Source organism: Scleropages formosus, chromosome 4, assembly GCF_900964775.1.
Source record: "Scleropages formosus chromosome 4, fSclFor1.1, whole genome shotgun sequence".
NCBI classification, from domain to species: Eukaryota; Metazoa; Chordata; class Actinopteri; order Osteoglossiformes; family Osteoglossidae; genus Scleropages; species Scleropages formosus.
In genome coordinates, this window is record NC_041809.1 from 4,214,939 (window position 1) to 4,238,722 (window position 23,784).

General features: G+C 51.5%; 1 protein-coding gene across 1 annotated transcript; it reads right to left on the reverse strand.

The window, feature by feature from the left end:
- Positions 1-22,207: 22,207 nt before the first annotated feature.
- On the reverse strand, positions 22,208-23,784 carry LOC114910375 (cystatin-2-like). The gene is made up of 2 exons (XM_029250838.1): positions 23,587-23,784; positions 22,208-23,309 (listed from the first exon to the last, which is right to left on the reverse strand). The coding sequence occupies exons 1-2, from the start codon at positions 23,782-23,784 to the stop codon at positions 22,743-22,745; spliced, it is 765 nt and encodes a 254-aa protein (XP_029106671.1). The 3' UTR covers positions 22,208-22,742.

Sequence of the window (23,784 nt, forward strand, 5' to 3'; positions counted from 1 at the left end):
GGATGTGTGTGTGTGTGAGTGTCACCATGGGAATGACAGCAACCCTGCTCTGAACAAGTGGTGAGTGACGGATGGATAGATGAATGGAAGTAAAATGATGTTGGTAGGCAGAACAAATTTAATTTATGAAATTAATTTTTTTTTAAATCTCGAAAACACCAGTTGTGAATGTCTCCACAGAAGCATACGAACTGAGGTGTGTTATTCATAGTCATTTCACTGCCATGTTTACCTCTGCATGGAATGTCGATGGGAGTTTTTGTGAGCTGAAAATGATTCAGCTGAAAAACTCAAGCTGTAACATTACATTGAAGTGTTAATAGTATGAAGAATTGACACCCCCCCCGCGAACCTTAAGCCCTTGTGAATATGACACCAACTGAAGTAAAACGACCACTTATACCCAGTTAACTGTCCCCCACGGAAAGTAAGCTGGGGTTGCACTCACTCATCGACACCAATTTCACTGTTTTACAGCTCTTCCCAAACTTGAGCAAGAGTGTGCCATTGACCCATCACCACCAGAACTCCTGTGACCTTTTGAACCCATCCTCAGCATGGTGAAGACACCATGTCTGCTTGGTCAGATATAAAACTTGTGTATAACACCTGTCTCGATGCTCCAGAGCATCCGCAGAGTGGAATTTTGGTGTCACTGTCAGTCAATCCTTTCCTGGAACGAAAAGATACAACAGACTTTACGCAGCAGGAGGTCGGTCAGCAATAAAAGATTTATTGAATAAACAGCCTTTAAAGTGTTTATGAATTCATTTAAAAAAAATCCATTTAAATTTGCATTGAAACTCAAAGGTACAAGCACAAAAGCACGGATATGCAACAACGAGAGAATGCAAGTTATGACTAAGTGTACAGTGAAATTAGGATGGAGCACCTAGAGGAGAATGAATCCCCGCACAGTGAGCAGAAGGTCGAACTCTGAACTCCTGGGAGTGTTTGAAATACACGACAGTCATTTCTGACTTGGTTCTGATATAACGCGATATTTTATATAGTAACACCATTATTAAATAAAACTTGGCGTTATGGTAATTCGCGCAGTAAAAATAACGGTTTCAGTGGGAACGTGCGGCTGGGCGGAGCTGCACAAAATCAGAGCGCACTCACAATTAAATTACGTGATACACCAGAAGCATCATCCATTGTAAATAAACGATAAAGTGCGTGAAATAATGGCGAAATGTGCCTTTTGAAACAGTTTTTCTTTCAAAGTGCGAACATCCAACTTCTTTCCTAGAATGAGTCACTCTTTAGCAAATACAGCACAAAACGCAAAGAAAAAAAAAACAACCTTTAGCGCGTTTCAGTTTTCTGAAAGGAACTGCCTCGTTGCCAAATCGCGCTCGCAGATGTTTGTCTAATGTAAATCACCTTCCTCTATTTATTCGTAGCCTCAGACTAGAATCGTGTTCTGGAAAACGCGCGTTACAGCAGAACCGCCCCGGTGACCAGTAGATGGCGCCAATCTCTCGGTAAAGAGAACGACCCCCTGCAGAGAAACAGACGCGGGGTCCAGTCCAAGTCACATTGTTCTATAAGCACTGGGCACTTAAAATGCTTCACGGATTAATCATAGGAGCGCTGGGGGTCGGGAGAATAAGCGGTGGGGTGCAGGGGGGAGGGGGGGGGGATGCAGAAACTGGGTGCGCGCGCCGGTCACATCTGCAGATCTGGATCACATTCTGAGCTCGTGCATCTCCGGATCATCCCGTAGCAGAGGGTCCCCTTGGACCCCACGCGTGCGGAAAGGCATCCTGCAGCAGCAAAGCTCACGTGACACGGTAAGGGGCGCGTCCTCACCACGTGTCCTCACGCCATCGCTGCTCACAACTCGACACCGCCCCCCTCCCACCTACCCCCCATGGCCGCACCCAGGGTAAGTAGAGTCAAAACCGTGCGCTCCCACCCCCCCGACGTCCGTCTCCAGCGTTTTGTTGTTCGCCATGGTAACTGCTGTGGTAAACACGCCGCCGTGCCAGAACAGACGTGCGTCTCTCGCACGTGTGGACATTCCTGCGCGGCACGAGGGACGCTTCACAAACACTCGACTTGTTTACACGGGCGGTTCCTGTTTGTCAGCGTTGCGTATCTGATGACTCGGGAAAAGTTTCATCGCGCGCCGTCATCCGCCTGCAAAATGATCCGCGTGCAGGAGCACTTCCAAAAAGCTTCCCCCCCCCCATTATTACTCCGGCAATAAACGGATTACAGTAACTTCACTGAGCCCAGGGATCTTGCCCATGTATCCATAATGTAAAATTGCCAAACGATGGTAAACCTGTCGGTGAGCGGCCGACTTTGATCATCACCTTCCACCCTTCTCATACTGCAGTGCTGTCGTTAAAGTGGCATCCGGTGCCCTGCAAACCCGGGTCAAAGCGCATCCAGGCCAAAAGTAAGTCTTCCTTTCCAAGAGTTATTATTGAATTACTCATAAAGCGTGGCGTTCGTTCGGAACCTCGAGCAAGGTAGAGCCCAGCTGCTGTCCAAGGTACTGACACCGACTGCAATTTCCACGACACAATTCGGAGCTGGAACGACGCGCCCCTTGGACGTTTCGTTCTAGTAAGTGACCAGTAAATGACCAGTGCTCTGGAAGCCTGGTTATTTACTGTTGGGGTTAAAAAAAAAAAAAAAAAAAAATCAGCACTCCCTAGTACAAGCCGTATTAAACTGTCCCTCTGCACTTTTATTCAAAGTCTTATTTGTTACTGTCTGTTGCTATAAATACCAACATTGGTGTACAGATCGGCAAATATTTTATATTTGGTAAAATGTGAGTAATATTTAGTGCATTTCAAATATATTACTCAAACGAAGCAAAGTGATTTCTCGCAGAGAGATGCTCTTCCGGTTGGAATCCAGAACAAGTGTTTTGCGAAAGAAATGTGTGTATCGACGTGTAAGGACTAACGGCAAAGCCGCGCACGGCCGGAGGAGCGAGTGACAAGAGACAGAGAACGGAAACGTCGTCTACGTCGACAGGTTTGTGCTCGGAAAAAACTTTAAATACGCTTCCTCCCAGCTCACACACACACACACATTTTCAGAACCGCTTGTCCCACACAGGGACACGGGGAACCGGAGCCTACCCGGCAACACAGGGCGGAAGGCCAGAGGGGCAGGGGACACACCCAGGACGGGACGCCAGTCCGTCGCAAGGCACCCCAAGCGGGACTCGAACCCCAGACCCACCGGAGAGCAGGACTGCGGTCCAACCCACTGCGCCACCGCACCCCCCAACTCTCCCAGCTCATTTAAACTAAAAAAAATAAAAATGTTCGCAAGAATCGTACGGGAAAATTTCATTTGCGGAGTCTCTTTCGATGCTGAAGGCAATGCATCAAGAACTGATGGTACTTTTACATCATCCAATCAGTTCCTGATGCAGTATCATCGACATCAGAAAGCTCTGCCGTGCGCAGTACGGATCGCAGATACCCCCTTATCTAACAACAAAAGGGCACTTACTAAAACCTTTCAATTCATTTAGACCACAATAAAAGGTACATGGAAGCAACTACCAAAATGCGCTTCAGTAATTAGGCCTCTTAAAGGAGCCACAACCATAAAGAGGGACCGGTCGAGTTGGGCGCCGTAACTGTAGCGGCATCATCCCTCGAACCGCTTTCCAGAGGTGGGGAGCAGGCAGAGGAAACCCCTGCGTTTAGTGCAATCCCAGCGGCCGCCGTGAGAGCGGTAGCACGACTACTCACAGTTGCCAGCTGAGATTTCACCAAATCGCAGCCGTTTCACCTAAAATCACTGGCAATAAAGCACTCGTTGATGTCCCCCCCCCCCCGCCGGACTGGTCACATGACTTATTTGAAGCGTCATGCATTGCATGATCACATCATGTGTCGTAGGGTGTTGGGTCAGAAGTTAATTACACAGTCGGGTTTATTTGCTTAGGGGATACTTTTCACCAAAGCAATTTGTTACGTTAAGCCACCTGCAGGTATTCGGCCATTTTTACCGCAGCTCACTTTTCACTGGAGCAGTTTGGGGTTTAAGTACCTTGCTCAGGAGTACTACAGCAGGAGGTGGGTTTGAACCTGCAACCTCTTGGCGCAAAGGCAGCAGAGCTAAGCAGCCCACGACCCGCTGCCCGCAACATGCGGCATTCTGTGGTCACCACTACTTTGCACAAACATGGTACATCTGACAAACGGGAGGCACCCATTTCCGTGAAACACTCATCAAATCTTAAAAAATATAAGTTAAAAAAAAACAAAATCAAGCAGGTTAACGACGACTGCGTGGATGTGAAAAACCCAAAAAACTAAATTACGGTTAAGACCTCAGTGGAACTTCTTAACCAACCCGTTATAAAAATAGATATATTTATGTTATTCCCATTTAGAGCTTCTAAGATGCCATTGAAAAATTGACAAAATTTTTAAATTACAATTTATTTTTATACGGCGCTCTTCTCACTGGAGTGACAAGGAGTGCTGAAGAAAGTTCCAGAAAATACCGCAGGTGAAGCCACAGTCAGCAGCACCTAAAACTGTCCTTTTCCTCCTGGCTTCCTGCCACCTTCCCGACCGCAGGAAAGCCCAGAGCAGACAGCAGACAGACCGCGGAACCTCTCCAGGTGAATGTGAGATACTCGCTACATCACAGTTGCCTGCAGAGATTACCCAGTCCGACTCCGTCCTCCGCGCACCTGCCCCTCAGCTCCCCCATCGCACCCCACCCTGGACGCTGGCCACATGCTGCGGCCTAATCGTTGGCGTTAAGATGTTACAAGAACTCACTAATTGCTGTTGAATTTCGTTGGAAATAAGGCAGATTTAGGGCTGCGCTCATGCAGAGAGCTGACGGAGAACCCCGTGGACCTCCCTCTAATCCGGGAGGCGAGTAAATAGAGCGGGACACAATGGAAGTGTGCCGTAAACAAATGGTCGGCTAATCTGCAAGCCAGATTGCTGCAGGGGAGTGTGCCCGCGGGCAGTGAGGGGCAGCCGGGGAATAATAGGGGTCCTCCCGCAGCAGCTGGTCCACGTCCTGCCCCCTTGGAAAGCGTGTTACCCCAGGGGAACCGCCCCCCTGTCCGTCAGCTCCGCTGGTTACCGTGGCGATGGTACAGGAGCACGTGTCTCATTGTTGGCGTCGGTCCTCTGGAGTCAGCATTGGGCCTCCTGGTGGTGGGGAGGGGGGGGGGTCAGCGTGTGAGGAAGGAGGTCAAGCAGAGCTCCTTCAGAAAGGTCCTGACCTTTAACCCCGCCAAAACACTGCGGCAAATTGTCAAGGTGGATTGGAAAGAGGAAGAACATTTTTGACGCGCGTTAAAATACGGTTGATCGCCGCTGTGGTGACGTTCATGAAAACAGCCTAGCAAAATATGCAACTTTTTCATTGTTGCAAGAGTGTGACATCAACAGTGCTGATGCACTCTGGATGCAACGTGTCACAAAGACGTGTCTCCTAAATGCACTTAATGGGTTTCATGTAAAATATTATAATGTGTATAAATTTGCCGGCCACGGTGTAAAATGTGTCTCAGCTGTACTGTGGTAATGATGAACATTAGTGGTGCCGTGTTCCATGCAGGAATGCACTGATTTCGTCGGTTCTGTGCTGAGGTGGTGGCGCCCTCTGCTGGCCGGGTAATAGAAGGGGGCGACGACCTGACTGAGACCAGTCCCGTCAGATTGTTTACTCCAATTAATTTTCTTTTACTCATTAAGATCCTGTCGGCATTAATTTGGAGATATTTTTCAGAATCATTTTTTAATGGGGGGGGGGACTTTTCAGGGCATTAGGCCACTTCCCCCTAGTATTGACTAAGCACGATCGCTCCGCGGTGGCGAAACTTTCCCACGATGAACTCGGGATCCCCGCGCGTGCGTGGCGTGCACGCGCCCCCACCAGCGCTCGCGCCGCGGTGCCATTTGGCATTTTTATCTTACTGCGATCAATCATTAATCACCATCAATTAATTATCTACATTTCGAGTCGTGTCGCTTGCGCTTCTTTTACTTTCAAACGCGCCGCTTTAATAACGAGATGAGTAATTAATAGAGAAACGATGGTGTGCGCGCGCGCGCGCGTGTGTGTCTGTTTAAGCTGCACACATTGAAACGATGTTTAAAACAGCTCTCAGATGTCGGGAAATGAAAATGGACACAACGGACTCTTCTGCACGTAACGACGCGGGGAAAAATCTAGATTTCCGCGCTGAAAGTGACAAAAATGTAATATTTAATATTTAGTCTTAGTCGTTTAGTTTACTTAGCTGAGTAGGAATGAATGAGTGAGAAAAAATGTTCAAGTGAGAGCGGACACGCCGAAGAGTAACAGGTGGTTGGAATGAAGCCCCGCAGCCTGTTACTCTGGTTACGGTACTTTTTTTTACTCCTTTGAAGAGGACACGCGGTGTTACAGTGTAGCGCTGCGCTGCGGGCGGTTAGCGGCCTACCTACCTGGGCTTGGGTCCGAGTCGCGGTCCGGCACGGTGTGTCCCTCTCCGACCTCTCAGGAAAACTCTCAAAAGAGAGGGAAAAAAAATCTAAAGTTTAATGTGCGTGCGTGCGCGCGCGCGCGCGCGTGTGTGTGTGTGTGTGTTGGGGGGGTGCGGGGGGTGCAGGGGGCAGCCTGTCGCTGCACTTTGTTATCCAGCCAGTGGACAGAGTCCTTCTGACAGCGCAAACCTCCCAAAGCTGCGGGTCCCGCTGCGCGCAGCAGGGTGGGCGGAGGGTGGGGGGGGGCTCCGTGCCATCTGTCCCCCACCGCCGTGCCCCCACGCGCGGACAATGGCAGTTGGACACACACACACACATCTCGCACAGCCGTTCGCTGCTTTTAACTTTCAAAGTTTCAGACTCCCGTTGCTGTATTACTTTTCATTTCTTCTTCTTCCTGTTCACATAAAGAGCAACAGCAGCGCGAGCTCATGTGTTCGCGTGCACTTCGGCGCGAGCTCCGTGCGTGCGATGTGTTGCCCTCGCCCCCCCACTTCGTCACCGTCAGTCACGTGTCCGCGGCTGTTGGGACTCGCTTTTTAGCTCCGATTAATTGTCCAACTAACCGTTTCACGTCACTTGTTCGATAAAAGTCTCCGTTTTGTTCTCTTTTATTTAATTTCGTGTACCAACTGACTGACTAGTTACTAATAATTCTATTAAAATTAAACGAAGAATTGTGTTTATGATGCACTTTTTTGCAAAAAAAAAAACACGTCAAGTGGTCAGTGTGAATAAGGAGCAGCGCTCATTAGTAACCCCCCCAGTCCAGCGCAGCCCTGCCCTGCCCAGGTCACCCCCCCCCTCCCGCAGCCGCAGCGCGCGCAGCCTCCGCAGACTCGCCGCGCGCCCGCTGCACCTGCTCCGCGCGCTCTCCCCGCTGCGCGCCCTTGTTCCGGCCTGTTGTTGCGAGGAGCTGGGAGCCTAATGACTGTGGGCAGGCGTCGAGTGTGACGGTTGGAGCGCAGCCGTGCAGATGTTCCGCAGCCCCGCTCATTGTTCCTCGGAGCCTGGGAGTGTTTTCCGAGTGCGCTGAGCTGCACTGTGTCGGTGTGTATCAGTGTGTATCGGTCAGCATCAGTGTGTGTCAGTGTGTATCAGACAATGTCAGTGTGTATCAGTCAGCATTAGTGTGTGTCAGTGTGTACCAGATAGTATCAGTGTGCATCAGTGTGTATCAGTCAGAGCATCAGTGTGTGTCAGTGTGTATCAGACAATATCAGTGTGTACCAGACAGTATCAGTGTGCGTCAGTGTATATCAGTCAGAGCATCAATGTGTGTCAGTGTGTATCAGACAGTGTCAGTGTGTGTCAGTGTGTATCGGTCAGCGTCAGTGTGTGTCAGTGTGTATCAGACAATATCAGTGTGTATCAGTTAGCATCAATGAGTGTCAGTGTGTATCAGACAGTATCAGTGTGTGTCAGTGTGTATCAGGCAGCATCAGTGTGTGTCGGTGTGTATCAGACAGTGTCAGTGTGTGTCAGTGTGTATCAGACAGTATCAGTGTGTGTCAGTGTGTATCAGGCAGCATCAGTGTGTGTCGGTGTGTATCAGACAGTATCAGTCAGCATCAATGTGTATCAGTCTGTGCTCATCTGTATCAGTGTGTATAATTCTGTATCAGTGTGTGTCAGTCTACAGCAGTGTGTATCGGTGCATCTCTGGTCTCGCGTATCTGGGGAACGAACGAGACACTTCAACGTGTCGTGTCGCTACTCGCTGCCCTCGGACCGTGAGCCGAGCGCTAGAGGGACACGCGACACGCCGCTGTGGGAAAGCGCGCCGAGCGGCCGAGTCCTCGCGCTCCGGGTTCCTGCTCGGCCGTCACGCTCCATTTAGCGGTGCACTTTCGCTCCTCTTCGCCTTCTCCTCTCCCACGGAAATAAGATGTAATTTGTCAGTTGGGTGCGACTTTCGGAGGAAAAATTAAAATTAAAATTAAAAAAAAAAACTCTACTGTACAATAGCCCTGCCATGTGAATTACGGGCGAGTTTGGACAGGGTGCGGGGTGCGGGGTGCGGGGAGGGGGGGGCTCCCGGAGAGGCGCATTGTGCTGCGCGCGGAAGCCCTCCGTGGGCGAGGAATTAAAGTGAAGGGTGCGAGGATGGGGACGGGGGGGGTCGCGGCGCCCCCTGGGGGGCGTGCGCTACCCGCGCGCAGTGGCGCTCGCGCTGAATGGGCCTGACATTTTTATTTGTCACAGCCCTGCGGTTCTGAAAAGATCTCGGTGGAATCCGGGGAGAGGGGAAGCGCAGAGAGGGCCGTGTCCAATTCGCACCGGGGCTCACGAGTACCCCCCCGACCCCCATCCGCTCTCCGCCCCCCGGACCTTGTCAGTCCTGCAGGAAACGGGGGAGAAACACCACCGTGCGGGACCGCGACCCCGATACCGAAAGCGTTAGGTGAAAGGAGGAGGGCCGTCGGCATGGCGATGCATCACCCTCCCAACACCCCGTGACACCTTTTCCCACACGAAGACGACACACACACACACACGCACAGAGAGAGAGAGACACGCTCACCCACCTCCCTCACACACCCATCCGTCCGCTCTCCCTCACGCACTCCCTCGAAGACCCTTCCTTCGGCGCACGAATCCGAACGAAATTTTGCGCCCGCCGTTGTTTGCAGACGACCGCAGCGACGCGAGTCTTTGTGTCAGGACTTCATTAGTAGCGATCGAGGACACGGTGACGGGTCTCGTTCGTCTCACCAGCTTATTAATTCGCAATAAGTCCCAGCTCGGCGTCGGGCCGTGGGAGCCTTCCTGTAAATCGCCGGAATGTTCCGCGTCGCCGCGGCCTGCCTTTTACGCCGCTATTCCCACTTGCCTTTATTGGCTACATAATTCCTCGGCGCCCCTTGTGCCGAGTGACACCGAGGCCCGACCGGGACGGTCATTTCGGAGGCGCTCGTATCAATCAACGTTCTTGTACTATGCAAATGAAGAGGAAGCAATCTGTCGGCGGTGGGAACCCTGACCTTTTCCGGGACGTTCTCCGCCGTCTAGACGATCCGCAGAATCGATGTAAATTGCATCATTTCGGCCGTTTTATCGCCGTAATGGCATTACGGCGACTTCAAAAATGGCACACGCACCAGGCCCACCGCGCACCGAGCTCTGCTCAAAACCCCTGCGCCGCACCGCATTCCTCGTTTCACGCGCCGCAGCGCGTTTCCAAACATCGCATTCCTCATAGTTACCGATACACTTTGCTCCCAGAATAAAACGATACACGATTTCGAATTAAAAGCTCGATAAACAATCCGTGCAAATGGAGCAAATGCAATTTCTTACCGGAAAAGAATCGGCGATAACGTTGCGTCGCGGAATAAATACAGTCGGTGGCCAAAGCTGCTGCCTCGCACTCGAAGGGCGTGGGTTCGAATCCCTTCTCCTGCTACAGGACCCTTGGACAAGGTACTTACCATGAATTGCTCCAATAAATAAGAGGTCAACACCGCAAGCCTGTTCTGAGTAAAGCGTCCATTGAAGAGATGAATGCAGAGGGTCGAAGCCCCTTCGTTGTCACGTCGGTGCACTGACTAGGCGCTTCCCAAATCCTCCCTCACCTGCGTTTCAAGGTCCCCTCACGGGGATGAGCGGCTGGAGAGCGTGTGGTGAAGCCGTGAGCTCCAAGCCCCAGTCCAAGGTTGACCACTCCTTCCAGCCCAGAGAGGTCCTCCCACCCTCCCTCTGCCTTTCACGTGGACGTGATCCACGTCCACCCGGAATTCAGCCGCGACGTCCTCCGAAAGAGGCCTCGGCACTTTTCGCCCTCCTTATCGTCAGCGTGCTTACGGTAAAGGTGAAGGTAAAGGTGTGTGGCAATGAGTGACCTTTTCAAAAAAAAAAAAAAACGTGCTGCCAGACACACAGCACAGCGCAGTCCCTCTGTACGCACCGGCCTGCGGTTCGTGTAGCCGAACCCCGAGAAATTATTATGCAAATCCCCGGCACTGCAATGTGGACACCGATGAATGTGGAAACCGGACCGGAAGCAGTTATTCCTTCACCGCGATGTTTATACTCTTTCGGATTCAGGTTATGTCAAAATGAAAGACACGCGCGTAGTGCTCTGGTTTCCTCCCACAGTCCAAAGATGTGTTTTTCAGGTGTATTGGGTGGCTCTAAATTGCCCTTTGTGTGTGTGTGTGTGCGTGTGAGAATGGAGAGACTTGGGACATCTGACAACTTGTGACGAGAAGGTTACCTGTTCAAGTCCCCCTTGCCCCTGCTTGATCAAGGTTCTTACCACAAATTGCTCCAGTAAACCATCCCTCTGGGTAAATCTATACCCCACTTCGGAGCGAAGTGTCCTCTAAGCCCTGAAGCGACAGCAGTAAAAAATCCGTGTTTGGACCCTGGCCAGCCGGGGCACGACTCCCCCGACACGGGAAGCGACCCTGCACTTGGGACCACGGCCTTGGCTCCTTATCGCCCAGCTCCCGTCAGCTGGACTTTCTCTCACACCACGCCCCTTTGGTCATCCCAGCATCCCCCAGGATCACAGGCCTCACCTGCCTCTTTTCCAGCGTTTTCAAACGCTTACACAGAATGTTTGCCTTTCCCATATCATCGCGCCCTTCCAGAACCTTCTGTGCTGCGCACATATTGTATATTGAGTTCCGGAACCTTCTGTGCTGCACGCATACTGCGTAATAACCATAGGGGGTTAAATTTCCCCAGCAGGCGCTGCTCCATCACTGTGAAAGCTGTGCATCCCCAGCACTTATCTCTATCTGGCTCAGGACATCAGGGGCCCTGTGGGTACAGAGCTGCGGTGGCCAGCGGTTCTGCCCCAGGGGCTTATGGGAAGGCTGGCTTGTCGTGTGATTGATGGCCCGCGAGCGCATATTAGCTGAGCGAGCAACATGTACCCCTCCATCTCGCTGCCTCGCTCTCTCCACATCCACATCTTATCCGCAACCCCACCACTGCTGTCACAGCTCTGTTGAGTCCCGAAGAAGAACAAGTTGGGTTCGAAACCCCAGACAAAACTCACGGGCTGCTGGAGACAAACGAGCCTCTCGGCTTTGGGATCCCCATGAGCTGGAACCGTTTCCGCGCCAACTTCTCCGACTTTTTCTTTCTTCGGTTTTTGTCAGTACAATGACACCGTTTAACACCTTCATGCTGCATTTCGCTGCCGCTTTTCTACCCATAATTTTTAATATTCCACAAAAAAAAAAAAAAAAAAACAGAGCACTCGTTTCTGTACTCGTGTTAATAAAAATCTCAGCATCGTGCTTCCTGTAAATAAAAAGGGATTGGAGACGGATGCTCGGCGGGGTGAGTCCACACTCTCATATTGTAATTATGTAATTTCCATTGAAAACATTCATTTTATGGCTACCCTATAATAGTAATAATAACCACACACATTGTCTGAGACCACTTGGCCCAAGCAGGGTCATGCCGAACCGGAGCCTAACCCGGCAATACAGGGCATAAGGCTGGAAGGAGAGGGGACACACCCAGGACGGATCGCCACTCTGTTGCAAGGCACCCCAAGCGGGACTCGAACCCCAGACCCGCAGGAGAGCAGGACCCGGCCAAACCCGCTGCGCCACCACACCCCCTCTAATAAGAATAATAGTAATAATAATAATAATATTTTTTTCGTTTTTGGTTTGCCAAGCTGACACTAGGATAGTAACAGTAACATCTGTAGTTTTGTTCGCACTCATAACCTGTAAAGGTACGCAGAGAAATATGTTTTTCTCATCCCGGCGTGTCTGTAAGCAGCTGCACCGCGACGTCGGAACAAGGAGGCACCGTTGTGTCGGGAGGAGAGAACAGCCGGAGTGAGAGGTGGGTGGCGGCAGAGCCCGAATGCACCCGCCCCAGTGCCCCGCTACAAGAATGAAAATCTCAAAAAAAAAAAAGAAAAAATAATTGTGCCATCTCTAATGCCCCTTTCGCCCCCCCCGTGACAATTCGGCTGTCCCAGTGAGGGATTAAAAGAGATGGCAGCTCCCTCCGCACGTGATACACAGCACACTTCTGCAGCGCCTTCCTCTTCCTCATCATCATCATCGGCGTCGCCGCACATTTCGAATGCGCCTGCGAGGGTCTTCCGGAACCTTCCAGAATGCGAAGGCCATTTTGGAACCGGAGCCACGCCCCTCCAACCCCAATCCTGAGACACGCCCTGGATGGTGCAGTGCGTCGCTGCCATGTGCTGCCAAAGAGGGGAACGCCGGGGAGACCCCCGGCTTCCGACCGAGCCCCTCAAACCCTGACGACGGCGGTCGAACCCGTCGCCCCCCTCCCCCCGCCGGATCGTTCCGCCATGTTTGCATTTCCTGCTCTTCATAATAACAAAATAATCGCCCTTCTGCTAAGTTCCCTCATTGTCCGGTCTACGCAGGCGATTCACTTCGAACTGCGGGTGCTGGTGTTCACACGGACACCGCGGGGGCTTTTCTGCAGAAAATATTAGGTATTAAATATGTCCTTCTCCATAGGTGTGTGATTAATATCGAAATATCATCTGCGAAGCACAAACGGAAGTTGCGTTGGCCGAACCGCGAGCGGGAGACACATTCGCCAGACGTGAATCAACATCCGTGAACAAAACAAGGACTGGTCCCCCCCCCCCCCCAACCCCACCCCACCCTCTGGGTAATTCATTAATAAACATTTCAGCACAATATCACAGTCCTGTCCATTTAAAAAACTGTAAATGATAAATGGGTAAAAATATTTTTTAAATTATTTATTTATTAATTATAATGTTAATATTGTATTAGTTTATATTATATTAATTTATATTATTTTTTTTCTGTTTGGCCTTCCGCCAAGGGGTTTTGGACCATGTTCCATAATTTCGTCGTATCGCACGGCAGTACAGTGACAAAGTCAATTCAATTCAATGTTCGGATAAATTCTCTAAATTATTCACTCGTAAGGTGTCAGAGGTCACATGATGCCAATCTTAGATGAGATACATCTAAAAACGCTTGTTTGCCAAATCCATCCAATTCAGGGCGATGACAAAAATATTGTGAAAAAAAAAAATCAAGCTATTAAGAAGAACGCAGGAAACCCAACCGGTCGCGTGTAAAGGATGCGTTACGGTATTTTAATCCCTCCGATTATTTACTGGGTCAACAATGGACCCCGAAAGACGAATATTATTTTTTCATTTGCAATATCCATGTCCAGTATTGATCAGGACTGAAGAGGTATTTCACTGCATGTTATGAGGTGTTCAGCTTCATGCCCAACCAAGCAAAGCGTTACTTAGGGTGGGGTTAGGGTTAGAGGTAGGGTTGGAGTAGGGTTGGAGTAGGGTTGGAGTAGGGTTAGGGTTAGAGTGCCATGAACGAGGTTTTTGGGGGTACGGGGCTCACACGGAGTAAAGGCACAGTAATACCCTGGCGACCTCGTCAACAAGGTCCGAGGTCCATTCTTGCTGTCAGCACCTAAAAGCTCTGCTCCCCATGTCCCCATCCCACTAGATATGCGTCTTCTCCTCTAGCAGAAGGAGGACAACATCGGAACAAGTTTGCTGTAGCTGTAATGCGAAAGCCTCACAGCCGAAGTTCTGCGGTCCAGCGAGGAACAGGTGGTCCATTAAGGATGGCGGTAAAGCCTGGTGAATAATACCACGCGGGGGGGACCCCTTCCCTGAGCGCAGGGGCAAAGCAGATGGTGGCACGTGTCGCTCCACAGACAATGAAATCTTCTGCCAAAGGTAAGACAAAGGGGCTGTACGGATCGATTTGACCTCCTCGCTGGCCTTTTTCGAACCGGGGACCAAGAGGTGAGGGCAACCCAGCGAAGCGCAGTGATTCATTAAAGCAAAGTGGTGTCGTTCGGCTCGGCCGTTTCTGGAAGTTTCCGCAAATGGGTCCGCAGACTTTGTACATTAATTGCCGAACTGTACATTACTGGATTAACTGTAAATTACTCGCTCGCTAAAAGTGCAATAAAAAAACAATTTACTCACAAATAATTGTTGCTTTCCAAGTATTCGTGTCAAAACATTTAATTTTTGTTAAAAAAAGCAAGAAAACACGTACAGCCAGTTTGTTTTTATATGTCATAAACTGCCCTAAATTAATTATAGGAATAAAATTTAGTCACTGGCACTTTATTTCATTTTTATAGAATTTATTCACGTGGAAAAAAGTTGAGGGAAATTGTAATGATTTCTTTAATGTAATTTTTCTCTGTTAATTGTTTTATTTTCCGTCGGAATTACCGCTCTCAGAACCGGCATGAAATGGAGCAAAACAAAGCCACTGTTGTTAATTTGTGAGAATATTACAAGTTTCTAAAATGTGGTATTTCAAACAATTAGGATGCTTTGAAACCAGTGTTCCCTAAGTGCCTCCACGCCCAGAAAGCATGTCGTATTTGCCATTTTGTGAAGTGTTGGGATGTAAAAAAAAATAGGTCCTGCTGAGTGCGTGAAACCCAAAGCACATTTAAACACATATAAACAGTACGTTAAAGACGGAAGTAGGGCGTTAAATGCTTTCTTAGGGTTAAGGTTAAATTTATGGTTAGGGTTAATGTTAGAATTAGGATTAGGAAGAAGGATAGGGTTACGGTTAGGGTTGAGGTTAGTTTTAGTTTTAGGCTTACGGTAAGGAATAGGGTTAGGGTTAGGGTTAGGAAGAAGGATAGGAATAGGGTCAGGGTTAGGGTTAGAAACTGAAAAAGGCGGACGTGTACAGCGTGCAGTTTACGATTCCTGACCACATGGGCCTCTCCATTAAAGTCCATCTGAATGACAATGGCTCCGGCACGTGCCGCTTGTGCGTGGAGGAATAATCGGGGGCCGCGATGATTGATCAAGGGCTCACCATCTCGACGGAGTCCCGGCCGACCTTGCCCTCTGCCGGGGTTAAACTAATTAGCCTCTGCTCCCCGTGACCTCCGGCGACCTCCCGAAAGAAAGGAGCTAAATGAAAGGATGACCAGAGATCTTGCCTCTCTGGCCTACGAGGGCTGACCACGACAGTGGGGGGGGGGGGGGGGGGGGATGGTCCGACTCGCCACATGTGCCCCACATAATGCCATTATCAAGTCGGTACGAGCAGCCGAAGGGCGGTGTGGCGGGGGGGGGGGGCGGAGGAGTGGGACCTCAAGATTAGATTTAGGACCGTGTGTTTCGACCAAACAGCTGGACAGTTCTGCATTTCCGCTCTGTCCACCCCAGACTCAGCGGCCTGGAGCAGGACAGGAGCGGAGGACGGTGGGATGCGGTGGGGAGACGACTCATTCGCACGTAGATCGGACCCTTTATCGGTTTTCCGCGGGCCACCGAGAGGCGGAGGGACCCGGGCCGCTCTCCGAGTCTGACCGCGCTCCGCCACGACCGCACCAGCACCGAGCGCAGGAGCACAAAAGCCGTTTCGGTTCACGTCCCCGGAGCGGTCCGGGCCTGCGGAGGACAGACCCGACCGCAGCACCCGTTTGACCGCCGTTCCTGCGCGAATAACGACGTTGGCCAGAATTTGCTTAGTAAAAACTCGTTTTTTACCAAAGAACACCACTTTGACTGCAGCTCCGATGCAGCCGGCACAGACAGCGACATTTTGTCGGCGGGATTTGGAACGAACGGCGCGGCAAACCCAAAAAACACCGCAATACGACCGCATCTCACCCAAAGCAAGAGCGGTGTAAATGAAAGTATAGAGCGAGGCTTCCTTCCGCGGGAACTCCGCTAATGTACCTCGGACCTCTGAGCCAATGCTCAATCAATATTCCATAATCAAAGCGTTGCGGCGCATTGAGAAATACGTTCAGAACGAGGAACGAAGTGTTTCTGTTAACCCAGCGGTCGCAGTGACCACTCTATACCGTGGTGACCATTAGTCCCTCAGTGGAGCGTGTCGTGATTTTAAAGAGCGCTCGTGTTTTCAGGGCCGTAAAAGAGCAGCGAGCCGCTGGAAGAGGCCACTCCGTCGCCCCCCCCGACACAGACGCTCGTATCAGAGAGCGACACGCGGTAACGTCCGGCGCGGTCATCGGCGCGGTCCGCAGTAAATAGAGGGCCGCCTCTGCGGTCCAGTTTAACAAAGTTGGTAGCAGTTTCCTCGGACGCACGGAAACCCTCAGCTCACGGACGGACCGCCGCGCATCCGAACGAACGGAAGTGGGTGAAAGACAGGGACGGCGTGCATGTATGTGTGTGCGCGTGTGCATGTGCGTGCGTGTATGTGTGTGAGGTAGAGAGAGAGGGAGTACCTTAGGAAGCATCTGCTGGGCTGCGGGAGGAGAAAGCTGTGCATCGTCCAGCAGGTCCGCGGGGAAACTGCCTCCAAGGCCGGGCGGTCCAGCCTGGTCCTGCTGCTGCCTCCCCCCTTCGGGCCAAAGGGAGGGACCACCCACCCCCCCCTCCCGCTCCCTGCCTGGGCTCCCCCAACTTGGACTGATGTGGTGTTTGTGATGGGGGGGAGGTTGGACTGACCGCAGCCCATAGATCACGCCCCCTCCGCCATCCCCGCCCCTTTTTGCCCCCCACCCCGACGGCCGCCACGCCTCCCCGGCCTCACGGTTGCTGCGCCCCTCCCTCGCAGTTCGTTAATGTTAATACAATCTCATTAACCTGCGGGAGACAGACATATGCTGCTCCCGGCTGCCGGTCCACAACCTGCTCGGCTCTTGGAGGATGCGTATCCCTGAGAGTGTGTGAGTGTGCGTGTGTGTGTGTGTGTGTGTGTGTGTGTGTGTGAGTGTGTTCGCTCCCTTCCCATCTTGTAGCACTACAGCCACAGGATTACAGGCTGAGTGAACGAGAAAGAGAGAGAGAGAGAGAGAAAGAGAGAGAGGAGACGAGACAAGGGAGAGCGGGGGAAAAAGGAAAATCTGGTCCCGGGAATAATCACTGCAGCCCCCCCCCCCAGCCCCCCCCAGCACCCCCAGCACCCCCTGCCCCCCATCACAAAGCCCCATGTGATTCAAGTCGTATCCATCCACACATAAATCATTCTCTTATTCCACTGGCCACATGGTAGAGCGCCGCTATTGATTTTTCCCCTTCGCTCGGCTCATTGCTAGGAAACCCCTGGTTTTCGAGCGGCGGGAAGCGAAACACAAAAGCGAAAATCGTCAGAGAGGAAGGAAAGTAGGAAGTCGCTTCGCGCTTAGCTTTGTGGCGAAATGGCCCCGCCGCCAGCGCCCGGCCCGTCCGTCCTGGGCTCGCCTTCCGGAAGTGGCAACTCCACTTCGCTCCTGTAAAGATGGAGGGACCGGGGCAACCGGGTAAAGGTCAGGAGGGTGACGGCCCCCGCCCCGCCTCCGGTGCCAGCTCGCTTGCCGGGGATGTCACCTGTACAGCAAAGCTCCTTACAAACACTTCCGATGAGAACGTTTCGCAGTGGACCCCCCTCCACCCACTTGAAACCCCACCAGGCACCATCCCCTCCCCCACGACCCGGCGTGACCGTTAAGACCGCCCTGCCCCCGCTGCCCCCCACCAGTGTCCAGTCATACAAATTGTCCAGCGACCCCCAGGACCCCAGGGTCCTCCGGTGCAGCGAGTGACCAACCACCGCCAGAGACCCACAGGGCAGGTGATCGAGAGAGCGGGGGGGATGGGTATGTGCCCCCTCAGATTTAATGAGATCAGCACTGAAAAACCCCCCCAAAATCCTGATTAACACAGATTTCATGTGCACACATATAATAATAATAATAATAATAATAATAACGGGACCAAGTGAGAGCAAATCAATGGTGCACAAAAGCACGGTTAAACACCCAGATAAACAAGTGTAAAGGGGGTCTGTGCGTAATTTTTACCAGGCGTCTTACGGTCAGGATTAAATATTGTTAAATTCTGCTTTACGTTCATCTCTATAATGAAAGTGCAGAATGAAATCAGAAGATCGATTGATGGCATCGACTGCGGGGAGTTCGGCGCAGTGTATCGAACACGGTCGGACCCCTCGGATGAAGGGGGTCGGCTAAATACGACGGAGAACTCGCTGTGGAGAAACACCGCGGCCGAAGGAATAATTAATTAATTAATGCGGATTGTCAAGGGCCATTCACGGGAACGTGACTGTGAAATATTAATTCGCCGCTTAGCTGAAAATTTTAATAAAGACAAAACACGTTTGTAAAGCCGAGCGTCTTTATTGGTACGTTTCACGGTTAAGAACCTGGATCCACGGCAGCGGCGGGAAATGGGTCATGAACCAGTGACCAACCCGTGGTGCGCAGGGCTCCGCGTGACCACAGTGCATACCTGTGTAAATGCCCAGAGCTGTTCTGTTTGCATGGGAGCTTTAGCGCCCCGCGGACGCCGTACGTGGTCACCCTACGACGACAGGCGCCTCCACTTCATGCCGAGGCAAGGAGTCGGAGGAGGGTTCCAGTCCCCAAACGTTCGACTCCAGCAGCGGCAGGGGCAGCCGTCCAGCCAATGAGTGGAGAGCTTTGGGACACCTGACCGCATCCCCCTTCGGCCGACGCCCCACATCTGCCAGCAGGAAACAGGAGAGGGGTGCATGACTGACCGCACCGCAGTTAGGGGGAAAAGGGGAGGGGCACTAGGGTGGGCACGGTCCTCACCATCTGCTGCTGGGCCAAGGGGGCACCCACGTCCAGACCGGCACGGGGCAGACCCTCAAAAACAGAGCGCTCCCCCCCGAGTAACGCGCGGCGGTCAAACGAGGCTTCCTTATTGTGTAACGGTGTGGCTCGGGGTTCCGGGAAATGACCGAAATGACCACACGGGGTCTTGCCGGGGACGCCCCCCCCCCCCCCGACCGCTGCCGTACCAGGGTCCCCGCGTTCCTTCGGAGCACCTCGACCTCGGATTTGGAAGGACTCAAAGGAGGAATCGCAGCGGACTCGACCGTGTTTTTACACGCAGCCGAAAGAGGGGAAAGGGTGGTAATAACAATACGAGTAAGAATAACAATAATGGGCATCGCCGCCATGGAAACGATGCTCTGTTGTCCTGGCGGAGAGACAAAGCTCCGGAGCCAGCGGGAGGCCATTAGGGAGCCGGGGCCAGGCGGTGACGCGTCGCCAACGTGGGCCGGGGCACAAAGCCCGGGGTCCCGGGGTTGCGGCTGCCCGGTGAGACGGAGCCGCCCCCGCCCCCGCCCCCGCCGGCTCTAGCTGCAAACAATACGGGGTGGTGCCCGAGAAACTCGGCGGCCGGATCGGTACCTGACGAATTGCACGAACAGAGTAAAAGATACGATAAACATTAAGCAAAAGCAGCGCGCGTTTGTGTGTTTGCGCACGCGGGACGATGCACCGGGCAGCGGGGGCGTCAGCTCCGCCGTCCGCTCTCAAGTAGCAGGCTGGGCACATGGAGGACGGGGTGCAGCTGTTGGGCCAGGATGTGTGTGTGCGTGTGTGTGTGTGTGAGGGGGGTGTGGCACATCTTGAAATCTGTCTTCAGAAATCAATGAATCCGCAGGAAACCAACGGACATAAACACTCCCTCTGTCCTCCTCCCCAAGGGCGCCCTCCCCCTCCCTCTCCCCCCCCCCCCCAAGCCCTGCCCATCCCAAATCATGCTTAATCTTGGAAAGAAACACACGCGCAAATGCCCCCCCTACCCCTCCCGGAGTGAGGGGCCAGCACGATGTCATCTCAGGGGTCAAAGGTCAGGTGGCCTTCAGCTACCTAAAGCGGTGACAGATGGGCACAAATAAACAGTAATTCATTAACGCGTTGCGTGAAGGGCCCCGCATAGAGGCGGAAAAGCGGAACCCGTGGCGCTCGGACTCAAAAGTGCGCGCTAACCGCACCGATCGCTGTCATTTTACCCCGCGTAACTGCGCGCAATCCGCTCTTCGCCCTGCCACCGTGAAACACGAGTTAGCAGCAGGGCGCCGAAAGCCCACGGTTCCCCGCTGCGTAAATGGAAACGGGGGCGTGTCCGTCTCCGGGATCAGACTGGACATCGCGCCGGATTTGTCTCGGCCGCACGACCTCCTGCGGCTGCGGCTGCTGCCGGCCGAACCCTCGGCGCGTTCAGCAGGCCTCCGGAGCGCCATCTGGCGGTGGGGGTGGAACCGCCCGAGAGCTCACCGTCTGCAGAGGGACGGATGAGTGACCGAAGCAGGGAACGAAAAAAAATTTGAAAAACGATAATACCCACATTAATTGAGTTTTTGTAGGATCACAGCCGTATGACCCTGTGCCGCTCAAAACAAAAAATAACAGGTTTTGGATATTTTGTTTTTGCTGTTTTTTTATATTGACATGATGTATCTCTTGTTGTAAGCTAAAAGAATTAATTAATTATTATTATCACACACACACATTGCCTGAAACCACTTGTCCCAAACAGGGTCGCGGTGAACCGGAGCCTAACCCGGCAACACAGGGCGTAAGGCCGGAGGGGGAGGGGACGCACCCAGGACGGGACGCCAGTCCGTCGCAAGGCACCCCAAGCGGGACTCGAACCCCAGACCCACCAGAGAGCAGGCACAGGTCAAACCCCCTGTGCCACTGCACCCCCCCGATTATTATTATTATTATTATTATTATTATTATTATTATTATTATTATTATTATTTCTGAGTGTTTCGGACAATTCCCACATTTACTCTAACCCACAGGCATGTTAGCGAGCTGAATATTTATCTGCAGGTTACTTATTCATTTAGCCGATACTTTTCTCTACATTAAGTTACAATGTCAAGCTACTAGTTACAGTTATTTACCTTCTTATACACCGTTTTTTTTACTGTATCAAAGCACGGTCAGTACCTGAAGGGAACAAGAGCAGGAGGTTTCGAACCCATGCCCTGCAGGGGTAAGCTGGCAGTTGTAGCCACTGTTTTACCTGCTGCAAGCTCTGCTAGGAGAGTTACAAATACAATTTAATAACAGCATACGCAATAAATCTGAGTAATTCACTGGAGCAAACACGGGAAGTACCGTATCTAAGAGTACGACAGCCGGAGATGGGAATCAAACCTATGACCTCTGCCTCCAAAGGTAGGCGCTTGAACCACTGCACTACCACCTACAGCCACAGCAGTGTGTGTGGTCCTGCACAAAAGCAGGCCCCTGAGTGTGTTCGGTTACACTGTGGCAGGGGGGTGACCAGGTGTGTGTTTATATTAAAAAGTAAAACAGTGTAACAGGCACACATAAGAGACATAAAGCAGGAGCACCGAGCAACATCGGCATCCAAGGCGGGTCGGAGCTCACGACACGATGTTACCGCCCCGGTCCTCCATCCGTCCACCGAAATTGCATGACTGCACCTGAGCCTTGGGAACCAGGTGCGGCCGGAAATCCAGGATGTGGGCGTGGCCTCAAATACAACATATCTAACGTGTGAAAACTGAAACAAAAAAACTGCTTTAACTTATAATCATGCAGTTTTGTTGCTTGTTGCCAAAAGTCAATTCCATTTTGCAGTTTTGTTTATTATAGATTATATTATTATATATCATATATTAAACTCAATATCCTGATGCAGTGAGTGATGTTTCTTTAAGTTATTCCAGTTACTGCATATATTTTTGTCTCTGCATCAGAGTGTGCATCTAAATTGCAGGGGACACTTTTAGGAAAAAAAAAACTGCCCAGAAACCAGAAATCCTTGTTTATTTTTATTTATTTCATAGGCGTCTTTGAGAGAAAGGACTTACGAGGCTGGCGTACTTACAGAACATCAGATCACAGCGGAACATTCGGCGTTACACATTTTTAAATTTATTTTAACAAACTTTGAAAAAAAAAACAATGATATTATTCTGAGACCCATCCCAGATTGGATAGAAATAGTATTTATGTTGAAATGTATTTGCCGGGTGAAGCAGAATGTAAAACAACGCATATAAGACAAATGTGTTCCTGTGCAAAAGTGAGATAAGAGCTCCTCGGGGATGAGCAGTTTTTGCACTCCTCCCCCTCGGGCAGTGGACCCCTCTGTGACCGTTCTCTCACTGAGACACAGAAGGGCTGCATGTACTCTTCAGGACCTGGAGCTCACCAAGTCGCCCCGCTTGCTGCCAGAGGGTGAAATGGCACAGGAGCGTCTGGCAAAGACACGACACCGGTTTCAGCACTTCTTTCAAAGGACACTACAAGTCATTTTAAACACAAACCTAGGGTTTCATGACCACACGTGTTTAACCATCACCACCTCCACCTCCTCTACACCTGGCACCCTCATTTGTGCAGAAGCGCACGTCAAGCTGTTTGAGAGAAGCAGGGCGGTGAAGGACAGGCTTGTCACAGGTACGAATGTTGTGTCGAGCAGCGATCCTCACCTTGGAGCTGGAGTTGGCCGTGCAAACGGCGGACTCTTTAACGCATTCTCCCATCAGAACTTGCAGGTAGTATAGCAGTCCGTTCACCACCTGTTGGAACAGCATCCGTTACGTGACGGGCTGGGGATGCTCGTCTCGTAGAAGCGGTCTGCGTGAGCAACAGCCTTACCTGTTCCTGGGCGGAGAGCACCTTGATCATGCTGTAGGTGTACTTGTCCTGGCCATCCAATCTGTACTGGTTCACAGCGTACTGGGCCAGCTGCTGTACGCGGGGGGTGTCTGGGGACAGGGGTGTTATCCCACCCAGCAATGCGCTGGCACTCACTTTTGGTACCGACGGTCTGCACTGAACCTTCAAGAGCTGATTGGAATTTTCCCAGGGAACTTCCAGCAGCTCAAAGTGGCACACAAAGGTCTGCGGAGAGAGAATTCCAAGGAAGGTGAAACATTCATTTGTATTTTTACATCCACATTGATGACGTATTAGAGCGACATTTATTACCTCCGTCTTGTCGCTTTGAGGACACGATTCCATATGTGGACTTTGGCGTTTCATACAGCGCACTGTCTCTACGTCCAGGTAGTAGATGACTCCTGCTACCACCTGTCGCAGTGGAAATAAAAGTGTAAAGGTCTGCCGAGCTCACTACGATCCTTTCATTCTCGTTTTCGACTCGTTTTCCTTTCATTTGTCTCCTCCTACAAGGCTGTAGGAATTTCACCGTTTCGGTCGCACTCTGGACGTTTACAGCAGCTTTTCACTCTATATGCATTATGAAATAAACGGTGGCTTAGTACAAGTAAATTCAGTTACAAATTAGCCCATGTTGGGTGAGTATTTAATAAGCTCCCCAAATTCAGCACCCGGCACGTGGTCTTACCTGACTTTCTGCCGAGATGACTTTGACCACGGAGTACATGTACATGTCGTCGGATTGCCTGTTGTACAAGTTCACGGCGATGCGAGCAGCTTGGGTCACTTGCGGGTCGTCGGGGGAGTCGACCTGAAGCCCTCCCACCAGTTGTTCTCCAGCAGCGATGCCCGACAGCAGGCAGACCGCGAGCCACCAACAAGCCAT